Source organism: Amaranthus tricolor, chromosome 3 (assembly GCF_026212465.1).
Source record: "Amaranthus tricolor cultivar Red isolate AtriRed21 chromosome 3, ASM2621246v1, whole genome shotgun sequence".
Classification (NCBI taxonomy): Eukaryota; Viridiplantae; Streptophyta; class Magnoliopsida; order Caryophyllales; family Amaranthaceae; genus Amaranthus; species Amaranthus tricolor.
Genome location: NC_080049.1, coordinates 36,852,908 through 36,880,694, shown reverse-complemented (window position 1 = coordinate 36,880,694; position 27,787 = coordinate 36,852,908). Strand labels below are relative to the sequence as shown.

Below are 27,787 nucleotides of genomic sequence, written 5' to 3'. Positions count from 1 at the left end.
ATTACCAAATTTACTAGTTGGGATCTTCAACTTAATTAAATTTTTATGATAAACAATTATCAGTAAATAAATTCACTTAGCTAGTATAAATTGAAATATAAATGAAAAATCAATGTACAACTTTCACTTTGTGCGTGATTGGTATAATATCTTGCATCTACATTGGCTTAAGATTTTATTCCACGGATTTTATATTATTGTATGCAATGCATGAAAATATGTTATACATACCCTGTGTATTATTATTTGAGTTTGTCACAATTTTGTCTTTAGTTTATCTCTTAAATTTCTTAATTTTTTTATATTTTTATTTTAGACGGTGTTTCCACCATTTTCTTTAGTGATTCCTACGAATTTCTTAGCATAACAAAAATATTACGGGTTTGAATCTCAAACAAGAAAAAAGTGAGATAATCCACATACAATCCAAAGGAGATTCACTACTAAACTTAATTGTTAGAAGTAGGAATTTCAGTTTAGACAGCCGCTTAAGACTTAAGATGTAGACAACATTTAATCTCTAATTCAGGGTGTCATACGTATAAAACTTTATCAGCGTAATTAGCAAGCTGATATGATGATTTGGGGTGAATGCAAACTATTAGTGAAGGAGAGGTTGAATATTAATCTCTGTATGTATTGAATCAATTTGACTGTTACTATTTTTGTTATATGTTACAAATTAAATATTAATGGCTTTAATAAAATAGTGTAGGCAGGTTTATGTAACACCCCAGAATTTCCGACCCTTACCCCTAAACCAAAACCGTAAAAGGCGGGAGGAAATTCGGGTGTTACAGTTTAACCCTTAATTCTTGTGATGAAATTGGCATTCTAATATTGTTATGATTAATGGTCACATTTGCTAATCATAAAATGTTGATACGGAACTATAGAGGCCAGGCAACATTAATGACCCATTAATTATCTACTCAATCAATTACTTTCTTAATTATATACAAAGAGTTGAATGAATGTACGTCAATTAAGTCTAATCTATCCAAAAACATAGTGTTAGGTTGAAATTGGAAGTAAGAAAATAAGTTAATAAAAGGTTAGCAAACAGAAGAGTGGTTAAGCTAAATGATTTAACTTGTGTCTAATAATGTACTTATCCTGTTTACATTTGTGTTAAGACTTAAGTCACCACTTTTTTTTGGTATCATTGAAAAGAAATCGTTGGTGCGATATTGACCTCGTATGCATGCATCGTCAACAGATGCTCAGCTACATTGTTTAACTGTTGCACTGGATATTTGAATATTATTTTGTGTTTTCTATCAAACTTGTTCCAAGGTGCAATAAAACTATAAAAGTATACATTAATCCATATATTTATTTTTAGTCAGTATCACCGTACCGAGATATGAGTCTGTCCCATTATTATTTAAGGACATGACTCTCTTTACAATATTCTACTAAAATGTGTGTAATTTATTTCTCTTTTCTACATTAAAGCATGTAATTACTTCATCACTAAAGAATATAAATCTAATTATAATGTCCCACTATAATATCCATTTTTTTCATTTTTAATCATGTCATCTTCGGCCCTTAGAAGCAATTTCAGGAGATGAAAAAATAGTAAAATCGATAAAATTTAGAACATGAGTCTGAACAACTCAAATAAGAAAGAAAAATCGTACTATAAATCCAAAACAAGTTCACTAATAAAATTAATTGTTAACCTAACATTAGAATTTATTAACTTGAGACATAACAAAATCTATTCAATTTTGGCTGGAATGGTGAGGATCTTGTGTCTAATTCGAAATTAGGGGTACCAATCTTGTAATTCAAGTATGCTTGGAGTTAAAGTTGATTTTCCTTTATCAATCCTTTATCCTTATCGCACTACAATCGACCCCCTCACTTTTAGGAATCTGACTCGAAAAATTAGAATGGTGGGTCGAGTAGGATCATGTCCAATACAATTATAGAAGTACAAATTATTAATAATAAGTACTAAAACCCGTATTGAGATGGTTTATTCCATATCGAGAAATTAAAAGTAGTATGCGCACTTTATAAGCTATTGGAAACCTTATTCCCATTGCCATATAGTTTTGGGATGGTATATATTTCCTTGGCTTATGAAGTGTGTGCACCTCGTGTTTCCCCGTTAATATGCTGACATTCACAATAAGTCCAGCCTAATTCAACATAGTATCCGAGCCGATGGTTCGATCAAAAATTAAAAATTGTAGATTCGAAAATAATGACATTCCTACCGTCATTGATTACTCCCACATGCAAACTTGACGGGGGTTCGCATGTGAGGGGGGTGTTGGGATGGTTTATCCCACATCGACAAATTAAATATGATGCGCACAATTTATAACCTATTGGAGATCTTCTTCTCATATATATATATATATATATATATTGTATATATATTGTATGATATGATATTAAAACAAAAATTGAAAGACGTTTTTGGGCGTTTATCAATGAGAATAATAATATAATTTATAGATTAATTATATTATGAATTTAAAAGATTATATCATATAATATTGATCTTAATTTGATGATAATCTAAATTTAATAGGAGTAACTATATTATAACGTTTGTTACCAAATAAAACAAGTTTTTATTATAAAAATAAAATTTAACAAAGGGAAATTAGACATAGTAGTATCGAACTTTCATGAAACGCTAGTGGTAGTATTTTTGTAAGATTTTTTCACATGGTAGCATCCAGTTTATGCCTTATCCTTTATCCAACTGTCATAGAATTTTCCGTTAAATTCTTGTCAATTTCCGTTTAATTCACCATTTTGACGTTTCCACCCTTATTAAGTGTTGATTCTTGTCTTGCCCCAAATATTTGAGAGCGTTGATAAATTAAATGATGAATTAAACATCAAAATAGTAAATTAAAAATATTTAAGAGCGTAAAAATGGTTAAGACAAATTATAAAGACAAGAACTGACATGTAATAAGGGTATAAACATCAAAATGGTAAATTAAACGGAAATTGACATAAATTTAAAGAAAAATACTACAAAAGTTAAATAAAATATAAATTAAATACTACCATGTGAAAAAATCTTGCCACATGTAAAATAAAAAAAAAAGAATACTAGACAAGAAATATAAGGTAGTCAACAGTCTACTGCTCTCTGTAGTTCTTAGTCCTTATTGCTAGGGCATTATTAACACTCAAACTAATAGTCCGTATAAATTTTTCATATAAATCCAACATCATTACATTTCTTGCTCTTTCTCCTTCTAACACGACTGCCGTGATTACCTGATAATCTCTAGACCAAATCAGTGGTCAATCCACATGAGCCCGACAGGAGCCCAGCTTTTACTATTATTTTCCAAGTTTATTTTCGCAATCTATTTTTATAAGCCTTTTGGCCCTTATAATTTTTTAAATTATAAATTTTTAGTATTATTTTTATATTTTTCGGTCTTTTTAACTTTTATATTCTAGCATTGTCCAGAATCAAATCACGTTTTATTTCTAATCAATCATCAATTAAATTAGCGTATGAACATTTATTTTATATACTAGTCAGTATAATACTATGTATTACTCATTGTTTTAGTTTTATATGTTTATTTTTATCCTTTTTAGATCAGTAGATAATTTATCAAACTTGTTTGTTTTGGAAGTTGGTATTAATTTGTTCTATCTTATGACTTTTGTGTTCATACAATCCTATTCACTCCAAGGAGTAAATAAGTTTTTTTTTAACTACACCATCAAAATCAATTTTAGGACCTTATAAAAAAATTTTACTTGTTTAAATTAAGAAAAGATCTAATTTTTAAACTTTTTTAATCATGTGGTAGGCTAAGGAATAGTGAGGGTTAGAAAAGAATTCAACCCTAAATCTTTTCTAAAAAGTCTCAAGAAAAATATTAGATCTCAAAGAATACAAATAATCAGCTTGAGATTTAAGACTTGACACTTACGAAACATTTGTAAATAAAAACTATTAGGCCTTCATGAAAAATAAAGGAGATAAACTGCTGATAGTATATTTGTAATTTTCCTATATATATATATATACTTCTATTTTCAATATATTCACATTCTTTATCAAACAAAAACATGACATAAATTCGTCAAAATAACCTTATAGTAAAATTAATTAAATGTATGTCATGTAATACATTAAAACTTTATATATTTAATCGAACTTTTAGTTTTTATCTAAATTTAAAGAGAGGAAATTGCACAATAACATTATTATTAATAATGTATAAAAGTCTTATTTTGAAAATTAATTAGCAAAAGATTAATGATTATAAATCTTATTTATTCATCACTAATTAAAGAAGTAGACAAGATCTTATAAGTTGAAGATAAGTACGTGGCACTTGCCAATCCAAACACAAACAATGCAACTTTATTCCAGATATATATTCGTTTTCCACCAACAAGATATCATGGATTGAACGTATATATAATTAGGGCTTTAATTTGGTATTCAAAACTGTGCATGATGAAAGCGAGAATATAATTAAGATAAGTGAGAACATGAATGTTACTTCATCATCCCCATCTCTTTTAAGCAATGACCAATCATCATTTGCAACATTGCCTTACACAACAATTTATCCAATTAATTATAACGTCTTTTCCAAATTAATTACCTCATTTCACTGTTGATTAGACTAATCTTGATGTATTTATGTGTTTTAAGTTGCAATTAGTTGTAATGGACTTGCTCTTTCATCTATATGATATATCACTTTTGAAATAGTTGAGTATGTTTTTTTTTTGTTTGTTAGGTTTGGTAAGTACATCTTTTGCAAGTATATATTACAGAATATACTGGTTCTATGATCCCTATTAATATGATATTGTCAAATCTTTTGTATACTCAACATTCCTCCCTCATACCAAGCTAGAATTGCATCACAGGTCTCCTTTTCTCCAACGATATTATTTGTCTCCTTACACTACCGCTTCACCATGAGACATGCTTAATTTCTTGATCACCATTTCAAGAAAACTTAAGATATAAGTCACCAAGACGCGATTCTCCAATCGCAAGGTCATCCATTGAGAACCTGCCCACACATATGCTCTAGCAATTCAGAGTGCCACCCATGCTATTGTTCCATTGTATGCGAACCTTCAGTTCTTCATATTGATTCATAATTGGGACTATCAATCATAAATGATTAACATTAGTACGAAATCATTTTATCCAATTGGTTTAATTCTACTGACTATTCACAAGGATATAATGTAATTTATATTGGCATAAGGAAACGGGGGTGTTTATTAGTGTAGTTATACTTCTTTTGTTGTGCGTTGAGTGACTTTTACTGTGAACATACCATGCCATAATATTATTGTGTAAAAATGCAATGCTAACCTTAATATAAAAACTCAATGTTTTTAAAGCATCACATGATTCTGCTAAAAAAAGTATATGCTCAATTAGTCAATTATGGTACAAATTTTAGTGACAAGAATTGTCTAGAGGAAAGGTATTATTACAATTGAATGGAAATAATAAATAATTAAATATAAATTTGATGTGGGTTTTTTTAGTGGGGTTATCTAATTAGCAAGGATTCTCTAATTTTATTAACAAGACAATTTGAAATGAAATGGGAATAGATTAGATGATATCTAATCAACCAACCCACTGACTAAGGCCATGCCCATCACCTTAATCCAATCCCTTTTACCACAAATTTAATAAAAAATACAATTGAAAAAAGTTACAAACCCCTCATATTCTTCCACATGGCAAGATAATGAAACTTGTTCATTGATATTTGAATTAAATTCTTCTCCCTAAAGGAAGAAAGCTATTTGAATATGATTGAAAAGATTAGATGAAGGAGATAGGAAGAAAGAAAAACCAATTTAAAAACTCTTGGCATATACATTTTTAGAATTGATTATAGATATTAATTATATCTCTTTAATGTTATCAATTTTAGAAATCTTATTAAAATAAAATATTTTGGGTCTGTACTTTATATTTGTCTACTATGGGATAAAACATACATATTAATAAAAATTAAATCTTTAAGATAAGCGAAATATTATTATATTTAAAGTTTAAAGTACTCATAATATTGATAGTTTTGAAAATACGCAAAAAATAATTTATTTTTCATTAAAAAATTCAATGATGACATTGATTATGGAATTATACATGCCCAAAAAAAAATTTATAAGGATACATATTATTTGTTGGCCCAAACTAAAATATTTCTAAAACTAAAAAGCATTTGAAAGTGGATAAACATTTTAATTAAAACTATCATTATGAAATGTGGTTAAACATAAAAGAAAACGTTATAATTTTATGCTCTTAAATTTTCATTTTAGTTTTTGTTTTGTAACTTTAAAGTCTATATATAGCAAATATCCTCAAAAATTAACAAATATTTTTTATAAAATTAAAAAAAAAGTTTAAATTGATGATGAATATATCTAGGAAACTCATTGGTGGAATCCTTCCACCAATGAAAAGATTAGATCAAATCATCATGATAAACAATAATAGAATAAACAATATGATCAAATTAATTTGGTCTCTCAAATGTCCTTAATAAAAACATAATTAATAATTAATAAAAATGTAGTAGAATTATGGAGGGGTCCAACTATAACAACTGTCCAACAAAAACTACTTTGCTTTGAAATATAATAATAATAATTGATGACTTGATTCAGCTATTAACATATAAGGTATTTAATATGTGTTTTGCTTCTTCTAAGAAGATATGCTGAGATCTTAACGAAGACCTCGCTTAATTTTAATTATTTGTTAAAAGTATAATGCTTGCATCATTGCCCACTTCTTAATATTCCTTGTTATAGCAACTACCCTCTATGTTCCAAAACCTTTTCTTCATACATGGTCAAGATGATAAACATACTTCTATTAATTAAAGAGCCTTCATTTCTTTTTTTTAAAAAAAAAAAAATTAATTTTATCGATTGCCTCTTTATCACAATCGAAAATATCTCTTTGCTATTATATAAATGGAGTATAAGCCTTCAATTTAAAGACTCCATTCAATCATGACCTCCTTGTGATGAGGATATTGGTCTGCCTTCTTTCTCAACTTACCTTCTCCAGACTCTACCTTAGACGGAACTTATTGAAATGATGATGATGAAAAATTCAATTGTATATCAAACCCTTTTTTAATTGCACTCCATTTTATTACGAAAGCTGCTTTAGCGACATTATATATTAATATTTATTATGTATTATTATATATTAATATTTATTATGTATTATGATTCTAATTAATAACATAATATCTATAATAAAATATTTATGTATTACTCCTATAAGACAAGATAATATCATATGTATTATTTAATGTAAATGTTGGATATGGTCCAGATGTTTGATTATTGCAAATAAAGACGCTTCATTATCGATGCTGATTAATCATAGCTTCTACAGAAACTTAGGTTTAAAATAATTATATGACTAATAATAATGTATCCTTTTTGAAGCTGAATGGATGGGACTGGAGACCAAAGTGGTGTTTAGTTGATTAAAATAATTTGCATTAATTAAATAATTGTTAGCTAAGATTAAATTATAAGATAAGCTTATATTGGTAGATGACATTATATAATGGCTCCACTAGCTTGTTAAGTTGGTCAAGAAAAATATTGTTATTTTATTTAAATTTTTAAGTACACACAGTATGCTAGATTTGTTACAGACTAGGAACCTTTCATATTATATGTTTTATTTTAACCAGGATGATTACACCCTCACCTTTCTTTGACTTCTACCAATTTTATTATTATTATATTAGCATTCTCACATCTTTAAACATGGAATATTTTCTTCATTTATTTACTCTAATTATTTTATAAATCGTTTGCCCAGCTATTATCATGTGCAAAACGGTCTATAATATAGTGTCTTAATTTTTTTTGAAGATGTCCAATTTTCTATATTTAGTTACTTTTCTCTTCTAATAAGTCAATTGTATTTTGATTTTTTTTAATGATTTTATTTTGATTTTTTTTATTTTAAGAGTATATTACATAGAATTGGTACAAAGCCTTAAAATTTATAAAAAAAAAATTCTTTTTTTATAATGGTAATTAGTTTAATCTATTCATAATGGCGATCTACCATAAAACTTGTCTATTTTTTATTTAATTAAATCAACTGAATCCCTTTTGATAGTGAAAGTTAGAGGAGTATCTAGTATTTTATACAAAACATATATTTTTTCTCTTCATTATAAACAAAACCCACCATTTTGCATGCATGAGCTTCCCTTATCTGACTTTTTTTTTTCCCACCTTCCCTTTATTTTTTAAATCATTTAAAATTGACCATTGCTATTCATGATACTTCAAAAAATTCCAAATTTTTTTATAACAAAAAATAGTAAGTATAGTACTATATAAAGGAACCCAACCCAAATTAAACTCCCAAGTAAAATATACCAAATACCCAATAATATTCAACCTAGCTTATTTTCTTCCTAAAAATTAAATCTTGAAAAAAAAAATGGAGAGTAGCTCGTTTTTTGTAGAGAAAAAGCTAAAAATATTTGGGTTTGAGCTTGATCCTAACAAAAATCATAATGAAGGAGAAGAAAGCACAAATTCTTCAAACACAATATCTTCAAATAATACAAATTCTTCATGTAAAACCATCAATAATAAAGAAAAAAATGATTTTAATACATGTAATAATAATAATATAGAGGTTGAACAAAAGAAATTTGAATGTCAATATTGTTACAAGGAATTTGCAAATTCTCAAGCATTAGGAGGCCATCAAAATGCTCATAAAAAAGAGAGAATGAAGAAGAAAAGACTTCAACTACAAGCAAGAAGAGCAAGTATCAATTTTTACTTACAGCCTTATCATCAAAGTCTTAAAAATAGTTCATCAGGTAATTCTCTGTGGTACTTTGATCCTTCTTACTATGCACCAGCAGATCAATTTGGCGTTTATGAAGAATCCCAGATTAGTTTTGGGCCATTTGATCAAGATCATTGTAATCAGACGGCTGCTTTTCAACAGTTTACACTTACACATGCTGAAAAGTGTTCTTCAGAAAGTAGGCCTGTTATAGTTAAGCCACCAGGTTCTTCTTTGGCTGTTGCGAAACAAAGCTGTAAATCTATAGATCGTCAATTAGAGCTTAGATTAGATTCTAATTTTATTTAAAGCCATACAACTCGTGATGTGTGTTGAACCAAATCAGCTAGCAATTCGATCAACTGTGTTAAATGTTACACAAATTCAATATTAATCAGAGTTGGTTACCATATTTGAATATTTAGTATTATTTTTAATTATATTAGCTATATATAAACTTAATATATATTAATTAGTATATTATATATTTTTACTTTCTTTGTTAATTATTGGAATTTATTTGAAAATTCTATTATTTTTTTTCTCTTGAAAATGGAATATAGTTCAACTATTTTACGTTGATCCTCAATCATACAAAATCATGATCATCATGATTGATTGATTAGAAGGCAAGGGTTGTATTTTCATGACTAATATAATTCTTTTCAAAGTTATTATCTATCTATAGTATTTACTATACATGTAATATGGAATCCAATGATTTTTAATCAACTCAATAACAGATTTTATTAAGGAAGAGATCAGTTTAATTATGCAATTATGAATACAAGTTGTTTTGCACCCTTAATTAAAATTATGTTAGTGATGATGTTTACGAATATTTTTTGATATATTGTGTCGTCATTACAAAAATCGGAAGGATATAATCTTAATAAAAATAAGATTGCATTGATATGAGTATTTTCTTAAAAATTAAATACTATTATACTTAGTTTGAAGAAGGTGAAAAAGGATGACTTGATGCATATGAAAGGGATAGGAATCTATATTGGGTAAACATATTGCCTTACCATATAAATTATGGGAGATATATATAATAGCTCAAGCCGAGTTTTATTTTAACATTTCAATTGTTTTCAATTCAAAATGAGCTAGTTTGTATTAAATTTTGACTATTTAATTTTAACTTATCTAGATAAAATTTTAATCAAACATCTTATGAGTGGATCGGTGATCATCTCTAGTTCTGATAATCTGTTGGATTGCTAGCCACAGCCCACATGGTCAAACGATGTGTGGAGCAAATACTCTACGTACAGAGGTAGGTATGGTCATGGATCGGATCCAATTGAATTTTGATACAGATTCATTATTTTTTTGTGTACTCATACACCAATTCAGATCCGCACTCTTAGATTCGAATTTAATCCCGTCATGGGTCTATAGTCCTAAATGCTATATGATCTTGATTTAATTATTCACGTATAAATTTTTTTACAATCTAAAAATTTCATTAGTACTAAAATAGGTCTACGAGTTATATGCAAGTCGAAATTGAGTTCAAATAATCATAAAATTAGGTTTAAAACAAACTTCTTTGAATCTGAAATGAAGCGGGTCTGGTGGGTCTGAGACGAGTCTAGCGAGTATGGATCTTAAATGAGTATAGAGAGAGGGTCTAGGTTGGATTTGAATCTGAAGACCCAAGATCCAGATTCAAACTCATTTTTTTTGAATCCAAAATCAACCCAAATCTAAAGTAAATCCAATAGAATCATAAATTCATAGCTATCTCAAAGCGGTGATAGAAAGACAATAAATAAAGTGAACCATAATACTAGATTATGACTTCCTTTAGTACCTTGTACTGAACAAATACTTTCTTAAATACCTAGGTCCTAGAGTAGAAGAGAACCGAAGAACATTTGTGAGAGAGGGAATAATAAAAGGTTCACTAGTTGTGAGGTATGTGAAAAACAATCTTAAAAATATTCTCAGACAATTTATTTTCCTATATGACAAGCCGAGAAGTCTTGGAAAATAGAAGGCAAATTTGAAGTGCATAATTAATAGAGGAATTAATTAATAAAGTAGAAGTGTTTTTGAACATGTACAAGATGCAAAATCTTTACAAATAAGAGCTGGCTTATTTATAAATTTATATTAATTAATTATTGTATATGTTAAAACATACAACCCTTAATCCTAAGATCTTGAAAGAAGAACACAAATACCTGTAGAATGGTGCAGAAGGATAAAGAAGTACAAATGCCTACAGGATGGTTAATCCTACAGAACGAAAAAAGAGCATAAAACACCTGCAAGTAGGGATGGTCATGAGGCAGATCCGGAGCGGGTCTGGCCAGACTAGGACCCGGACCCTTTTATTTTTTATAGATTCAGACCCGGATTCGGACCCTAAGGGTCCAAAATTTTCTGACCTAGACCCAGACCCTCCTGATCTAACGAGTTTAGGGTTCTTAATGGGTCTGAAACAAAGTCTCTTTGATTTGTCAAAATTGAACCTTTTGCGATTCTTTTTGTATTTTTGTAAGCAATTTATTATCGTATTAGAAACACTTGTTCGAGTCCATGAAATTCAAATACACTTGTCTAAATGCGTGAATTGCGTGAATGGCGTGAATGTCGAAATATAAAAGACTAAAAGAGATACCTAGTTTATATTCCATAACATTACAATCAATTTTGAGGGAGACCGAAGAATGGCATGAATGGCGACCGTGGAGACAGGAGACTAGAATAAGAAAAATTAAAATGGCGTGAAGAAAAATTAAAATGTAAAAGTGGAGACTGGAGACCGAAGAATGACGTGAAGAAAAACTAAAACGTAAGAGGACAGGAAGAACGGCGCTTCTAAGTTCTGAAGAAGGAAATGGAATACGAAGGTAAGAAAAATAAGGGTCAGGTGAGGAGGCACTATGTATTAATATTTAAAAAATTAATATTAGAAATAGGGATATTAGAAATCAGAAAGCAGAATATTAAAAAAGTATTTTTTTGGATCCAAATTTCGATCACCTGGATCCGATGGGTCTAAAAAATTAAGACCCAGACCTTTAAAAAAGGGGCGGGTCCAACAGGGTCCTAAACCCATGACCATCTCTACCTGCAGGATGGTTAATCCTGCCAAATGATAGAGGAACATAAATACCTGCAGGATGGTTAATCCAGCAGAATGATAGCAAGGACATGGCATAAGATAACTGCAGTCGTACTTAGAAAAAGTTGTCAATATTACAAGGCAAGGCACCACACCTACCTCGTACTCTATCCAGGAAAACGTACTAAAATGTACTAAAAGACAAAAAAGTGGGGACCACGGTGCAAGGGCCAACAAACCACTAGACGCCACATGAGCGTACGAGATATTCTATCTCTCTTTCTATTAATTCCTAAAAAGATTCCATTCAAGGTTAAGCCAAGACTGCCATTAGGGTTTTGGGATCCTCTCCTAAGGTCCACTACGATAAATACACGATGTCATGCATCGCCAAGGGTAACGTATCTTTTTACACTGAAACCCGTTCAAAGTATTCTCTTGAGCTTTAACAGCAATCTTCTCAGTACGTTTACTGACTTAATCATCGGAGGAGGACCCTCGGAGGACCCCTCTCCGACCCTCATTCGCTACCTTGCGCAAGAAGATACGGTGAAACAGCTAGGACGCTACTCAAGCCTCCCAAGTAGTTCATATTCACTGTGAACTTTAAAAAAACATTCTCTTGATCCTCATTGAGTGTTGATTGTTCTTTCTCTAGCAGGAACAATTAGTGTTAACTTAATTACTCATTTTTATGCACCAAAATTCAAAGTGCTGAATTTATACCTTACAACTAAGTAGATTTTTTTGATTTTTTAAAAAAAATTGTACTACATTTATCACACAAATAAAAAAAACAGAGAATATAATAATATAACCGTTATAGATATAAGCTTGATAGACATTGTTGTTTCGATCATTGCTATTATTGGCCTTCAATTAACTGTAATACAGCGAAAAATAAATAATAAATTTATGATTTATTGATTTTATTATATGATTATTATTTACTTGATTAGTTAGTGTTATACGCCTATATTATTTACTTGTATAAACTCGCCAAACTTAAGTGGGTGTTCTTAACAAATGGGACAAATAGTCATAGAAGAACAGCATTGTAATACTCCCTTTTGTCTCATTAAATTAAATAGTCTTATTCTCTATTTTAATCCATCTTATTAAATTTATTTTATTTTTATTTTTAGTCATAATTTATTTTTTAATTCTCATCTATATATTTGATATATATTTTTATTTTATTTGCACATTTCTCTTAGTTGGCATAAAATATATACAAATTTGCTTTATCTATTTTTATAATTTTCACCCTATTGGGGCTATTTACGGGACAAGGAGTAAGATGCAGGAGATGTTTACTACAGAAGAAGGGACAAAGTGATGGAAGCAAGTGTGTCAATTTGTAAGAATATTAGAACTTATTAGCAAAAATTAGAATCATTTGGCATTAAAGTATACCACCTCTTTGGTGGACAATTCACAAATATCAATGCCTCTTCGTGACCCAGAAAACAAATTAAACCCATCATTGTCTCCTTTGGAGATTCCTAACTATTAATACTTATTGTGTTCATGGCTTTTAACAAGTTGTTTTAGTTGTAGTCATCAACATGTTTATTTTTCTTGCCTTTTATTTTCTTTTTAAAGCTATGTTTTCGATCATGAACGAGTGAGTTTTGGGTATAGACAACGTATAGTGTAAGGCTAGCTATAGAAGGAGAAATTAAAATACGAAAGGGACCAACAACAATTAAACTCAAGTTCTCATAAGAAAATGATATATGTTTTTAGTGAGACAAAATCTGATTTTCATGCATGATTGAGTTATCCAAATGTTAATTAGTTCTTACGAGTTTCTTGATCAAATCTTACCTACCTTACATTTATGTCCCTTAGGTTAACAACGTGCTTTAAACTTTAATATGTTTGTAATTTGTACATGTTCATCTTTCAAACTATACTTATTTTACGCTACACATATAATATATTTTGAGATAATAATGTTTATGAATGCATCGCAAAACATGCATGCATAGTATATTCATGGTATCAAGTATCAACTTTATATATGAATATAAAAGATAAAATTGTATCATCAAAAAATAAAGTATTTATCTGAAGATCAATATATCGTCTAAACTATCAAAATAAGATGTATAAAATGCATAAAAATTAACGTACTTAATGAAAAACAAAAGAGCCAAGAATATATAAGATTTATTTGATAGTCTTGATCTCTCTTTTTGATTTTTATTTCAAAGTTTAAAATTGCATTTCCCTTAAAATGCCCCCCTAATGAAAAATAAGGTCAAGTTTCCACAATATTTAATTAGTAATAAAGGGTCACTAATTATATTATCATGATGTTATTGGTTGTTATCTTTCTTTATGATGTACTATACCTAATATATTACTCCCTTATATTTTAATCGAATATCTCATTTAATTTTAAATCATTTTAAAAAAAAGAAAGGAATCACACGAAAATACATTAGAGTTGTGAGTTAATGGTAATTGTATAAATAATTGGATCTCATGAGAACATAAGTAAGAAAAAAAGTTACCAAATAAAAAATGAAATATTTAATGTAAATATTAATAAAAAAAGGAAAATGAGACATTTAATTGGAATAAAAGGGAGTAATATTTAATTAAGATATTAATTGAAAAAAAATTATAAACATGCACCCCAATTCTTAAATAATATTAAAACCTACTAGGAGTATTAATTTGAATATGCAAGATTATTGTATGCTAGAATGAAAAAAGCTCCAAATTTGGACCGGTCAGCACAATTTATAGTACTATCATCAAAATTAAAATTTCCAAAAGAGCTATTAATTCTAAATTAATTATTGCATGGGTGCCCCAAGATTAAACATTTTTCTATTAGTTTATGGAATCAATCATAATAATTCATACCTGCATAATTGTTGTCCATTTATTTTTATTTTATTTTATTTTATTTTATACCAATTAAGTACAATCATTGATGGACTATCATATACTTGAGACTAATTAATTCCAATAGCTTTGACTTAGCTTAACTTAATTTATTTTCTACTTAAAATTACACTTAAAATAGATTTATTAGTCGACGCCGTCCAAAGTTTAGGTAAACTTTATTGGGCAATAAAACATATGTTGTAATACAATTTATCAAATTTTTTAGAAGATATACTAATAATACTAATACTAAGAAGACAAAACAACAATAGGTGATGTATATGATGGTCTTCCTAAATCAGCGGACTGTCCATATTTAATTCTATTAGGATTTCATAAAACTAATTTTGATCTTCTTTTTTGAGTTAACTAAGAATTAAAAAAAGATGATTATATTTATAGCCCTATGTAAAATATTAATTACTTCCATTGATCATGATTTGGTGATAAATTTAAACAACGCCACTTTATATAATATAATTAATGATTATAAAGTTTATTGCTATTTAAAATACCATTTTCTTTAATATAATTAACGTTTAGTGACATCAATTTACTAATGCAAATTGACTAACAGTTCTATCTTATATTTGCTAATTAAAATAATAATATATTTATATTTGTTAACAATAATAGGAGTAATATATTTGAAATTGAAAGTGAACTTAGAAAAAAAAAAGAAGAAGATAAATATAACATATTTATTGATAAATTCCAAATTTTATATCATATTAAGTAATATAATTGATGATTATATAATTTAAAGTCTAAAATATATTCAAATTTACTATTTTTTGGGTCACAAGGTAGGCCGAGAAAGAAAATCAATGAAAAGTGAACTTAGGTCTCGCTTGGCAACAAGAGTGGTTCTGGACATGTGCAAGGTGTCCAATTCTATAGGACCTCTTAATTTAACGAGTCTCAAATCTTAGTCGGCGTTAGTTTTACAATACCTTGGATTTAGTCTAGTTACTTCTCTTTCAGACTCCAAAATTACCAAAAAAATATAAAATAAATAAAACCTTCAAAATTAATATGTATTTTTATTCTGCCTCTGCTTAAAATATGGCAAATATAATAAGGTAATTACCGCCACTAAGACTACACCCAAATCTCTTTGTTTAGTAGCTTTTTTTTTTTTTTTTTTTTTTGTATTCTTACTAACGAACGTCTTGTTGCCACTTAGACAAAACCCAACTCATTTAATTTAAAGGTTAAATAAATTTGATTTATATTTCTATTAACAATCTGAAAATCCTTCATTAGCGAGATCCATTTATTGAAATTTAAAACCATATACGCTATTTCTTAAATAAACAAAAACAAAAGAAAAAATAATTTCTTTTTGTAATGAAACGCGTAAGGACAGCAACACAAACTTCCACGATTTTACCCATCATTTCTGCTCTGATCAGTGATCATATCTCTCCCTCTCACGATCTTCCTGCTTCTCCCAAGGTTAGATTGTTTCTTCCTTTTTCTTTCCTTTCTATCAATCATATCCCTAACATTTATTAAAGATTGTATTGCTCTTGTTTATGGATCACATTCCCTGTTTTAATGCTTGATTATGTTGTCAATGGTGAAAATTCGTTGATTATTTGCTTGATAGTCAATTTTTGAGTTCAATCTGATATTTTTGAGGTTAATTACGCCGGTACCGGATAGCTGTTTGAAAGTTACGGTTATTAGTTTGTAGCTGTTTGAAAATTAGGGTTTTTGCTCGATTTTGGGAATGTAATGTTTTTTTTTTTGAGAATTTGAATAGTTTAGGTCAAAGATAATTGAATTGATTCATGGATTGGTATTTGGTTGATGATTACATTTCATGTCAATCGGTTTGTTGCATTCGATGCATGTGGTGATTGGTTTTGGAGCAAGTGTTGTAGGAATCACTAGTTTACATTTGTACATGAGTTTGTATTTGAATTTAAGCTTCATTGGAAATTAGAAATGCTGAGGCAAGAATTAATTTTTGAGATGCTCGAGTGAGTATCTGTTAATTAATATGAGCTTGAGCATGAAGAAGTTAAGGTTGAGTGCATGTTGGAGATGAGAGTAATTATTGGAATACCATTGTCTTTAGCCTGAAAATAGGCAACAAAAGGTTGCACAATAAGAGCAGTTTGTATTCCCTTTTCAAATGCTCATAGTGCACAAAGCCCCCCACAGAAGAAAACTAACTCTGGTTAGAGAAGTGAGGCAAACATATCTTCTGAGCTCTGAGCTCCTAGTATAATGTTGATCACGATTTACTTCTAAAGCTATTTTTTCTGTGCTGATTGTTTCATTTTTCCAGCAGTAGAATATTGGGGGTTTTGATCTTCTCTCCAATGTTTGATAAGTCTGCCTTATTTATTCAATATTCAACAGATTTAAATCTGTTCTATATGAGACTATGCGAGTATTGTAATTGTGATATTTTAAATAATATTATTTTATTTATTCAACCTGGCAAGATTTAGATGACAAATGAATGCTCTAGGTGTTTCCTGTCCTTTTACTTCCATTATTCTTACAACAATTGATTAAAATTTTTGTTTCCAATACGCTCATTGTAAAATATAATTACTTTATCCTTTATTTTGTTAGTTTATTTGGATTCTGTAAACTTTGTTGGCATTTAGGGATTTACCTTTAGGAAAAGGAACTTATGATGTTGAGTTGACAAGTGCAGAGAAGTTTGATGTTGGGAATGTTTAAAGCTTTTGAAGCAAGTTTTAGAGAGCGCTGCTTCCTTTGATCCACTACCATTTGCTACTGAGAAAGTTACAGTTTGGTAGTGGTTAAATCAAATGATACTTCTGCAGTCCCAATCAAAATATCTTCTTCAGCTCCTCACCAATCGCCTTCAAAAGTAAGCTTTAAGTTTTGCTCCTTAGTGATTAAGTTCATAAAAGACTTTACACACTATCTGTTTCATTTGATAAATAGAGATTCAGCTCTCAAAATCTTTCTTTTTTTTTTTTCTTTTTTTTTTTTTTTTGTAAATTCCAAACTCAAAGTTATGGATGTGTTCTTTGCTATAAACCTTATGGAATTCATGCAATAGTTCTTATATTTCTGCATATGAAATCTTACTTAATTACCTTTGGGATGCTCACTTACGCTAGATAAATACCGTGTGTTTGAGACCACCAGTATTTTTTTAACGTAGCTATGAAGAGAAATTGAAAATGATGTACAATTGTCATGGATTTGAATCAGAGGGTAGAGCACTCTATGTTTGTCGATGATAGTTTTACTTTCTTACTGCTTTGCCTTTGTCTTTCATAATTCCTCTTTTGTGGTGTGTTATAGTCTTGACAAAGGCGTTGAACTGGACTGCCAATGGATTGAGTTTGATGATGTACGATTCAATGTCCAGGTAATGTCTTTGGAGGTCTTATTACTGTATTTGATAATAACTTGAATAGAAAAATACTAGAGAACAAGCCTGACTTATTTGTTTTCTGCTCCTCTGTTTGATTTCTTTTAATTTTACAGACTTCTGTGAAGAACCCTCATCTCTTGCTGTTGTCAGTATCATTGCCAACACCACCTCCTGGAGCAATGTTTGTTGGAGGACTGCCTTATGGGGCCATTGAAGCTGTAAAAGCGGCATATGGAACCGTGGTTCAAATTCTTGATCCTCCTAAAGATGGTTTTAATCTCACACTGAAGCTGAACTTCTCAAAGCTCTCACCAGATGAAGGTCTTACGAGTTCTTCTTTCTAAGGTCATTATGATCTTGCTGTGACTAGTTGAATCATATCATCTTAAACATGCCTTTGTCTTAAAATTTCTTGTGTCTATCTGTATGATTTAGATGGTGGCTTCTCCATTATTCCCTCAATGTTGCGATAGGTTTTTTTTTCTAAACTATTACTTTTATAAAACTCCCTTGATCAAGTTGGTTAAGTTCCTTGAGTAGCTTTCTTGTAAAACGTGTGATGATGGTTTAAAGTAAAACAACCGTTAGAAATTTATTTAGGCTAGACTGGTATTTATGGTAGGTTGTGGTGGTATTATTTTTTTCGTGAGGGATTCTTAACATTATGTGTTATGGTTGACCTAATGATTTGCATGTAGTGTACGAGTTTACACACACTTAAGTATCTGCATATTGACAGATGTGGAGTTCGACGTTCTAATTGAATTTGGTTGAATAATTTGGTATATCTGAGTTTTTATTGGAATGCGGTCCACTATTTCAACATACACATCATGGATGAACTCTTTAGCTTGCTTCTTGATTTTTGTTTCCCTGATCCTGTCATTTTCTTAGCGACCCTCTTATGACAGTTTTCTGCTTGTGGTTTTCAGACACCAGACAGGCTCTGCTGATGAAGGTTGCTTCTGTAAGAGAAGTGGTGCTTGGTGCACCTTTAAGGGTAATCCTAAAACATCTAGCATCAAGGGGGCTTGCACCGGGTATGGATCAAATAGTTGCTCTAGTGCATCGGCCTAACGAATCATTCTTTGTTTTTCCTCAGGTGAGTTGTGTTTTAGTTTTCTCTATAAAGGTTAGGTTTCGAGCCAAATTTAGTTCTTTCATGTATTCTTTTTACAAATCTATCTCAAATAAGATATTTTCTAATGGCAGACTGATAAAGTGACTGTTATATATCCTATGAGATTCAAGGATTCCACAGATATAGTTCTTGCAACTTCTTTTCTACAGGTACTACATCTCATTCTTCAGATTTGTAAGTTTGATCTTTGCGAAGTACACGTGATGGGAATATATGATATATTTCCACTTTGTGAGTTTGTTTAGTTTGGTAATTTTATGGGAAGACAGATGGAAAAGGAACTCACTTACGTTTAACCCACTTTCTCCTATATCCCTTCCATCCCTTGCTGTATTGGATTCCCTTACCCTCCACTAGCATAGTGCCTGCTTTCTCTCAACTAAAACACCACTTGCAAAAACTTACACTTGCCATCTCGTGGCCATACTACACATACAGTCTTCCAATACCTATAATCCTGTCACAGAAGACTAGAAGAGATGAAAACAAAGGGAGGATTCACGCTCACACACGGAACATCAAACCATGGGCAAGTTATATCTCAAAAGAGGTGCAAAATTCAATGTATCCGTATTTTTCCATGGTGAATATGAATTTGTGTCCCGTGTGAAAAGTCATGAAATAAGAAGCAACACTATACTAGAATACATGATATTGTTTTCTTTGTTAAAGCAACGGATGAAGGTAGCATAACTAGAATGTACACTTAGAGAGAGAGAGAGAGAGAGAGAGGGAGAGGGAGAGGGAGAGAGGAGTTAAGGGAGGCTACAGGAATGAGAATTAGAAAACAAGAACAAACATTTCAACTAAAAGAAATCAAACCAAACTAGGTTAATAATTGATGAATCGGTGAAAATTGTCGTATAATTCAGAGTATTAGTATACAAATATCATAAATATGATGCTAAAGTGTTGTGCAAGTGCTTAATAACATTAAGCAAAGAAAATGACACTAAGAGGAAGCAGACTAGCCTCACACTCGACCAAGTGCTCTAGCTTGACGTGCACCGCTAGACCGAGCAGTTAGGCTAGACTTGGTGGAACAGGCTTACGAAAACACAATTTCATGGAACATTGTCTCTGTTTGATGAAAAGATGTATGGGTTAATCTAACGAACACAAATCTTTAAACTTTGAATGTATTTTCTTAAGGGGTTCCTTGCTATACAAATTGTAGATGATGGGAACAGTCAAATCATGATTGAAATTCAGAATTTGTCTAATATGCATTTGTACCAAAGAACTTAGCAGATTCTTTTGTGTTATATCTATATTATCACATTTGTATTCATATTGTTCATGTTCAAGATTGTATGTGCTTTGTACATCTTGTGTGGGCAGTTATATATCAAATCTTAAAGTAGATTTTGAATCTTAAACGATCCAAAGCACCTTGAGGGGGAACTCTTACATTAGAAAAGTATAGATAACGCCTCTACCTAGTATCGAGAAAGGCTGCATTTTCATTGTTACTGCATAATCTCTTCGATTTGTTTGAGATCAAACATTGGTGATTAATGGGAAAACAATCAAAATTTTCATCGAACCAAAGCCCCCAAATGCACTTGGCTTTTGGTAATGTCATGGTCGTTAATCAACAAGTGTCCATTTTATTTAGACAGCTTCATGATCTTGCTCTGTGATAGCTTTTAATGTAAATTTTAGGAATTTGTCGAGGCGCGGCGCAGTGCTGGTCCTGGGCTTAATAATGCTCCATCTTGTCAATGGTCACCTTCACCACCAGAAGAGCTTGAGGGAGTCCCTGAAGAAGCATTATCTGCAAATGCTGGATTTGTTTCCCTTGGTATATTCTGACACTGGTTGCATACCATGTGTTTTTTACGCATATATGTATTTAAATTTAACTGGACCTCGTGTTAATGTTCAGTTATTTTTCCGCGCCATGTTGACGGCAGAAAGATTGATAGAACTGTTTGGAATTTGTTGACTTTTCATGCATATGTGAGTTACCATGTCAAGGTGATGTCTCTCAAGCCCACTATTATCTCCTTTTTTGACTCTAAAACTTATTCCTTTGTTGTAATTATGTGGAAAATATTGTCATCTCTTCTATAGCAACATCATATATATGAAAAATGCCTGCTATGTCATCTACTTGAATTTGATTGCAGTCTTTGCAGTTAAGAGATTATGAAATATTACTTATACATGGAGGCTGTCCTGTTCTATATTCTTATCACTCACTATCCCTAGAAAGAGGAAAAGGAAAAGGACACTAAGAAATATTATGCTAACCTGATATGTTATCAGTTGTGTGATGTTGACTTTTAATAAAATAGAGCATTGCCACAAAAATCAATGACTTGTGAGTACCATATAATAACTTGTTCTTGTGATGTTTGACGAGCTGAAACTAACGGCCAAACTGGATTCCTTTGGCTTTCAGTCTAATGATCTTCTACGAGATTCCATTTCTCAGCTTCCTTTAACATTTGTAAACTACATTTAAGTTCCTGATGTTGTATCTTACTTGAAATTTACTCATTTGTTTCATCAGTGCTCTGAAGGGTTTATGCATACTCGGATGAGGCGTCGTGTGGAATCTTTGATTGAGGTATTCTTTCTTGCACCGAGTGTAGAACTCCTTTTACACCGGTAGCCTTTAGTTGTCATGCTACTTTGACTGGAATTTTCAATATAGGGAGTCATGACCACTTGGGTAAGACATAAATTGTGTTAGAAAAAAGACACCTCAAAATATTTTGCACAATTATTTGACGTCTGTTGATCCGGTATTCTTGGACTGTAATTCTTGTTTTCTTACATGGTTATGAAGATGTATTATATTGCATGTAATGCAGAATATCTCTGGAAAGTGGCTAACCTGTTACGAATGCTTGTAATCTGATGACATGACTATGTGACCCAAGCTTGTAATTAAAAGGCCGTTTTTTGGGATTAAGGCTTTGGCAATATTGTGTTTGAGGTGACTCGAGAAAGGGAAAGAGAATTGGCTTCCATGGCCCTCTTGGCATGCATTTTGTTTATCTTTTTTATTCTCTTTCACCTCTTTTCTTTTTCAGTTTTCTTAATTTTTTATGCACTGTTTCCTTCCTTACACCCTGCAATATATATTACAAAGAAATTCTCTACTGCTAAAACACAGCACTCATATATACTTTCCACGGCTGCCAATTCTTATGCTTCCAATTTCAATATTTTGTGTGTGTCTGCGTGTGTGTGTGTGAGAGAGAGAGAGAGAGAGTTCATTAAACACCAATACATTTATTGATGGGTGGTAGAATGTGTGCACTTTTTGGCTTCGGTTGGCGCCTTGGTGGTCGAATATGGGTTTTAACTTCTTAATTTGGAGTTCTTGTTGATTGAAGAAGCTGCTTATTGTCAGTGGAGATTGAGGAAGCTTTTTTATTGTAGATAATAAAGATAATTGTTGGATAAATGGGTGGGCATGTTTACCAGTGTCCAGTAGTGGTAGGTTGTTGGAAAGTGGAGAGAAAATAAGGCTCATTTATTGAGAAATCAAACAGTTGATTTTTCTGCTTCCTTTTCCTAGACAATTTCAGAAATCAGTTGGGCATCACAAACAGTTGTCCAACATCGAATCAGCAAACAACTTCGTAACGTAGGTTGGCCTAGGGTGGACATCGTAGGTGATGCTTAACTGATTGTTCGGGCTTGGCAAATGAGTATGTGTAGGGTGATCCATTACAAATCATTGTTGATGATGCTCTAGCCTCTTTAATGGTGTTGGACAAGTGCTCATTTTCCTTTTGTCATCGTGAATAATGTCATTGCCAATGACCCCGCTAAATAGAGTGTCCCGAGTGTTTTTGATGAGGTTTGGCTTGATGGAGGTATTCTTTGGATCTCAGATCTAGTTGTATCGGATTATCTGAACTTTAAGTGCTAGAGCTGTCGGTGTCTATCTTTTATTTCTAAAATGAATAAACTCCTTATACAAATTTTCTGAACAGTCTGAGTCTGAATGTATCTGATGTCCCCATATTGTTGGGAATAAGGCTGTGTCATTGTTGTACAGTCTGAATGTGACATAAAAGCTGATTTCAACCGGACCTATTACACAAACTGCTAGATCTCTACCACTTAGATTGAGGAAAAGTAGTTAAATTCATGCAGATTTGCTTATGCAAATGCAGGGAAAACTGGAAAACAGAACCTATACGTAAACATATATTCTAGGATCTAAGTGGGTGGGTATTAGGACTTCATTTATTACTTCTGTTTCTTATCCACTAAAGACAGCTGACGAAACCATCTGTTGTGTCCTTAGTATGTCTGATGATACAACTGAACGATTTTCTTTTTGCAACTCACAGGCACTAGATCGCGCTAAGTCAGACCCTGATAAGACAAAGAAAGTCGGGACTAAAACGTCCTTCAAGCGACTGGTTAGCTGCACTGCTTGTCTATATAACATGTAATTCAATTACATATAATCTTTTACCTGACTATTCTATCTCTATGATTTATTAGAGCCTGAAGGAATCTCGGAGCAATTCAAATTCAAGGGCTTCCGCCAGCTGGAGATAACGAGTTTTATGATTAAATTTGGAGGTAATCTTGGGTTCATTGAACTATAGACATTTGCAATGGATTACTTTGGCTCTGGGTCGTCTCGGTTGCCAGCTCCTTTTTTTGATAGTAGTACCCGGCTCGGCAAATGCATCATTTTTTTCTAGTCTTGGTAATTAGGTTGATTCTTGCCATTGAAAGCTTATAAGATATCGATACTTGAAGCCTGTGTCGAAACTAACTTAGATATTTATGATAAGTTTTTTTTTTTTTTTTTTGTTGATAAAAAAGCTGCGACTTTTGTGTAATACGTTGAGTGAAAATTACTAGATTAGCCAGAAAAAACTTATCTTTCAAAATATTTTTCCCAATAAAAATAAGAATTGAATAAGGAGTTTTCTATGCCACTATGTAGAAGCATATATTAAGAGGAACTATTTAGCAATCAGTAAAACAAGATAAAATTCAATAATTAGGAGTATTACTTGATTAAACTTAGCTTAGTTAAATTTTACTCCTATCTAATTCAAAATAACATTGTAGAGTATGTTTTAGTATTTCATTTGATTAGTTTACTTTGTTATGATTATTGTTTCTGACTTAATGATTATAATCTATATTTTTTTTAGTTTATATGATTGGCCTTGTCTTTTCTTGTTATTTTACTTGCCTATGCGTGTTTAGCATTTTAATTTGCAAGTCATTGTTTGTAGTCATCTTATCATTTTAGACTCATAGCTTCAATGCGGAAGATAATGTGTATGATGCTGAGTTTACTTTTAACCTTCCACTTAATTGTCAACAAACATTGTGCTAGCATATTAATATTCCATCCATATTAGAATAATGATTACATATTTCGTTTTAGGTTTTCTTTTTTGTTGATTTAAATCTTTCCCTTTTATGGAAAGTTTTTCTAATTTGTTGGGAAAATGATAGGGCAATTTCATTTGTCCATTAATCTAATAAGAATTGCAAAAATGTTAAAAGTCTTTTGATTAACATACCCAAATAACAAAGTTAGAAATTTATAAACTTTGTTCCAAAGTTAATCTTTATTTATATTTCTAACAAACATAACTAATACTCCCTCCGATCTTATGAATTAGTCCCATTTCTTTATTTGGCAAAACCTTTGAATTAGTCCCATTTCTATTTTTGGCAATCCTTTTTTACTTAAATACCCTTAGTTCACACAAGTAATTACGAATATACCTCCATATACCTTACTTACCCAACTACCCTTCACTACTTATCCTTCACTACTTACCCTTTACTATTTACCCTTTTTAATGGACCCCACACAATCCTTAATATCCGTGCCCAAGCAAATGGGACTAATTCATAAGATCGGAGGGAGTATTATTATGAAACAGACAAAATATGAGTTATTTGTCAGACAATAATAATTACCTCAGACTTGAAAGCAAACCTAGTAGGAGTAAAACAAAAAGGTGAAAAAGCAAAATCATATTCTACTCCTACTAATTAGGAGTCATGTAAAATAATACTCAAAATCAAAATAATTAGTGTAAGTGTATGAATTCAAAATCTAGTTTCCAATGCCTGCTGTGTGATCAGTGATCAGTGATCCCCAATCCCCGGCCTACTAATTGTCTGTTAAATCCGTTCTCAATGGCCTACTAGCTTTTCTGCTTTGATTACGGACTTCATTTTTCATTCTCTTTCCTCGTTGGTCATTTGCTAATCTTTATTTTTTTTCAAATTTTTATTTAATTCACCAAGATTGAACCAAAATGTATAGAGCGATTAAAAAATTAAACTTCAAAAGACTTAAAAAAAAAAGCAAGAAATTATCAAAGATGACTTAGAGTGCATGAGTTTAAAATAATACTAAGAAAAATTATATGCATTTACTAGCTGAGATAGTAGAAAATTAAAATGAATAGAAAAAGAGAATATATATATATATATATATATATATATATATATATATATATATGATCAAATAAGAAGGATTTTAAAATGAGAAAGGTGAGAAAAAATTGTTTGATTTTGTTTGGTTATAAAAAAATACACTATGTTATAAATTAAGAACATTTTAAAAATTATTTCATAGTTACCTTTCTGTGTAATATAGTTACTTTTACAATTATGAATTTTTTGCTCAATCGTGACCATAGATTTTTTTATTTTAGTGAAATTAATGGTGTAGAGTCCTTCTTACCCTTCTCATTTTCAAGCCCTTCTTAATGGATATATATATATATATATATATATATATATATATATATATATATATATATGTTATATATATATCATAGAAAATAATTTATTAATTCATGTAGTCTATATAATAGTTGTATCAAACACATCTTTTTATTGTGTGATCTGCTAGCAATTAAAAATTCAAAAGTTAATTAGAAGTTTTATTAAAAAAACATTTGTTATATTCACTTATATCTTTATAAAAAGTTAAAAATTTTAATTTTAAATATTAACTATATTTAAGACATACGGAGTAATAATTACCAACTTAATATCATTAAAAATGATATATTTCATTTCATTTAAATTATGATATAATAAATATTTAATTAGGAGTATAACCTATTAAAAATATCTACATGTCAATGTTGCATCGTAAAGTTGCACATTGCCCACTCTCCATCACATGGGGTACAAATGAATCTGTAATCTACAACGCATTAAATGCCTTAATTTAATAAGACTAATATCCAGATCAATTTTAATTTTAATCCATTATTTAGGTTGCTAAAAATAATTAAGATTTTAAATGAAAACATAAAGAAAAGCCAAGAGTTGCCAAACATTCTACACATGTTAATTAGTTTTTATGACTAGAAAATCTAATAGGAGTATATATAATAGAAAGAAAATTAATTTAAGTGGTGATTATCACTAATTCAGCACATATATTTTCCATTGTATTAATTAAAATTATTAACATAGAAAAATTATAACTCGCAATCTCTGTTAACAAAAAAATTTATTTTTATTTTATTCAAATTTAATCATTTATAATAAAATATTTTTTTTAATATAGTTCGGTCACAAATTATATAATGGCAATTTAAACAAATTAAGTAACAATTTGTTGTAATGCTTTGGGTTGCACTTGTACTAATATCAATACTCACTTTACGGTTGGTTCGTTGCTTCATTTAGTCGCCTTTTACCGAATTTCTGTACTACTAACATCTATATACAAGTTTAGAATAGTTTTATAACTATGTTGATTTGAATTACCACTCAATTTTGAAATTATGACTAGGTAGAAAGTTAAACCATAATGATATACTTACGGTTTTGATCTAAGACGATATTTCATTGAGAATTCGTTTCTAGTGTAGATAATGAAGTGCTCCATAAAAAAAATCTATAACTGCGTCTCGAAATATTAAATCAAGTTGAAATAAAAGTAAGAAAAATTAAAAGAGAAAGATAATGAGTACAACTTTTATATGCTTATGAAAACCTCGAGCATATAAAAATTCCAAAAACCAGGATAATATATAATTAATAAATAAATATAATTTTGACTTTAATATTAGGGTATGGGTTGTGAGAATACATACTAATACCTTACTAACCTACTCTAGACTTTCTCTAAACTTAGACTCGACCCACGACCAGATTCATAATCAATTTTAGATTTATTTAAAACCCATATATTATATGTTTGTTTGGACTAATATTAGACCTATATTTAACGTATAGATTTATTTTAGATCTTATTAGACCTTAAAGATGTAAAAGGATAAAATGTAAATAGTTATATTAAGTCCCTCTTAGGATGAACTAAAGATTTGGTTAAGATCTAAATCCATCAAATTTATAATAGGTTTCGATTCAAGTTTAAAATTTTAGACTCTATATCTTCAAATGTGAATTCATATACATAAATAATTTGAATCTAAATTTAAATCTTATTGAATGTGATTC

The 27,787-nt window shown here is 30.3% G+C and overlaps 2 protein-coding genes across 3 annotated transcripts; both read left to right on the top strand.

Moving 5' to 3' along the window:
* The first annotated feature begins 8,424 nt into the window (after nucleotides 1-8,424).
* On the top strand, nucleotides 8,425-9,286 carry LOC130807595 (zinc finger protein 5). Its single transcript, XM_057672863.1, has one exon. It carries the CDS (start codon nucleotides 8,486-8,488, stop codon nucleotides 9,152-9,154), a length of 669 nt encoding a protein of 222 aa, XP_057528846.1. The 5' UTR covers nucleotides 8,425-8,485; the 3' UTR covers nucleotides 9,155-9,286.
* A 6,854-nt stretch (nucleotides 9,287-16,140) lies between these two features.
* Nucleotides 16,141-24,141, top strand: LOC130807594 (actin-related protein 2/3 complex subunit 2A). 2 transcript variants are annotated; one of them, XM_057672861.1, is made up of 11 exons: nucleotides 16,141-16,289; nucleotides 17,509-17,688; nucleotides 18,132-18,198; nucleotides 18,318-18,525; nucleotides 19,137-19,306; nucleotides 19,417-19,494; nucleotides 21,011-21,149; nucleotides 21,234-21,325; nucleotides 21,864-21,920; nucleotides 23,665-23,736; nucleotides 23,822-24,141. In XM_057672861.1, the coding sequence occupies exons 2-11, from the start codon at nucleotides 17,627-17,629 to the stop codon at nucleotides 23,876-23,878; spliced, it is 1,002 nt and encodes a 333-aa protein (XP_057528844.1). In that variant the 5' UTR covers nucleotides 16,141-16,289; nucleotides 17,509-17,626; the 3' UTR covers nucleotides 23,879-24,141. The 2 variants fall into 2 exon arrangements, with proteins under 2 accessions (XP_057528844.1, XP_057528845.1); XM_057672862.1 differs by having other exon boundaries at nucleotides 16,156-16,289; nucleotides 17,459-17,688.
* The last annotated feature ends 3,646 nt before the right edge of the window (nucleotides 24,142-27,787 follow it).

Excerpts from the sequence above, each read along its gene's own strand:
- LOC130807595 (XM_057672863.1), top strand. The coding sequence starts at position 8,486 with ATGGAGAGTAGCTCGTTTTTTGTAGAGAAAAAGCTAAAAATATTTGGG.
- LOC130807594 (XM_057672861.1), top strand. The coding sequence starts at position 17,627 with ATGATACTTCTGCAGTCCCAATCAAAATATCTTCTTCAGCTCCTCACC. Across the intron at positions 19,307-19,416 it reads CATTCTTTGTTTTTCCTCAG|ACTGATAAAGTGACTGTTAT; the intron begins GTGAGTTGTGTT and ends TTCTAATGGCAG. Across the intron at positions 19,495-21,010 it reads TTGCAACTTCTTTTCTACAG|GAATTTGTCGAGGCGCGGCG; the intron begins GTACTACATCTC and ends TGTAAATTTTAG.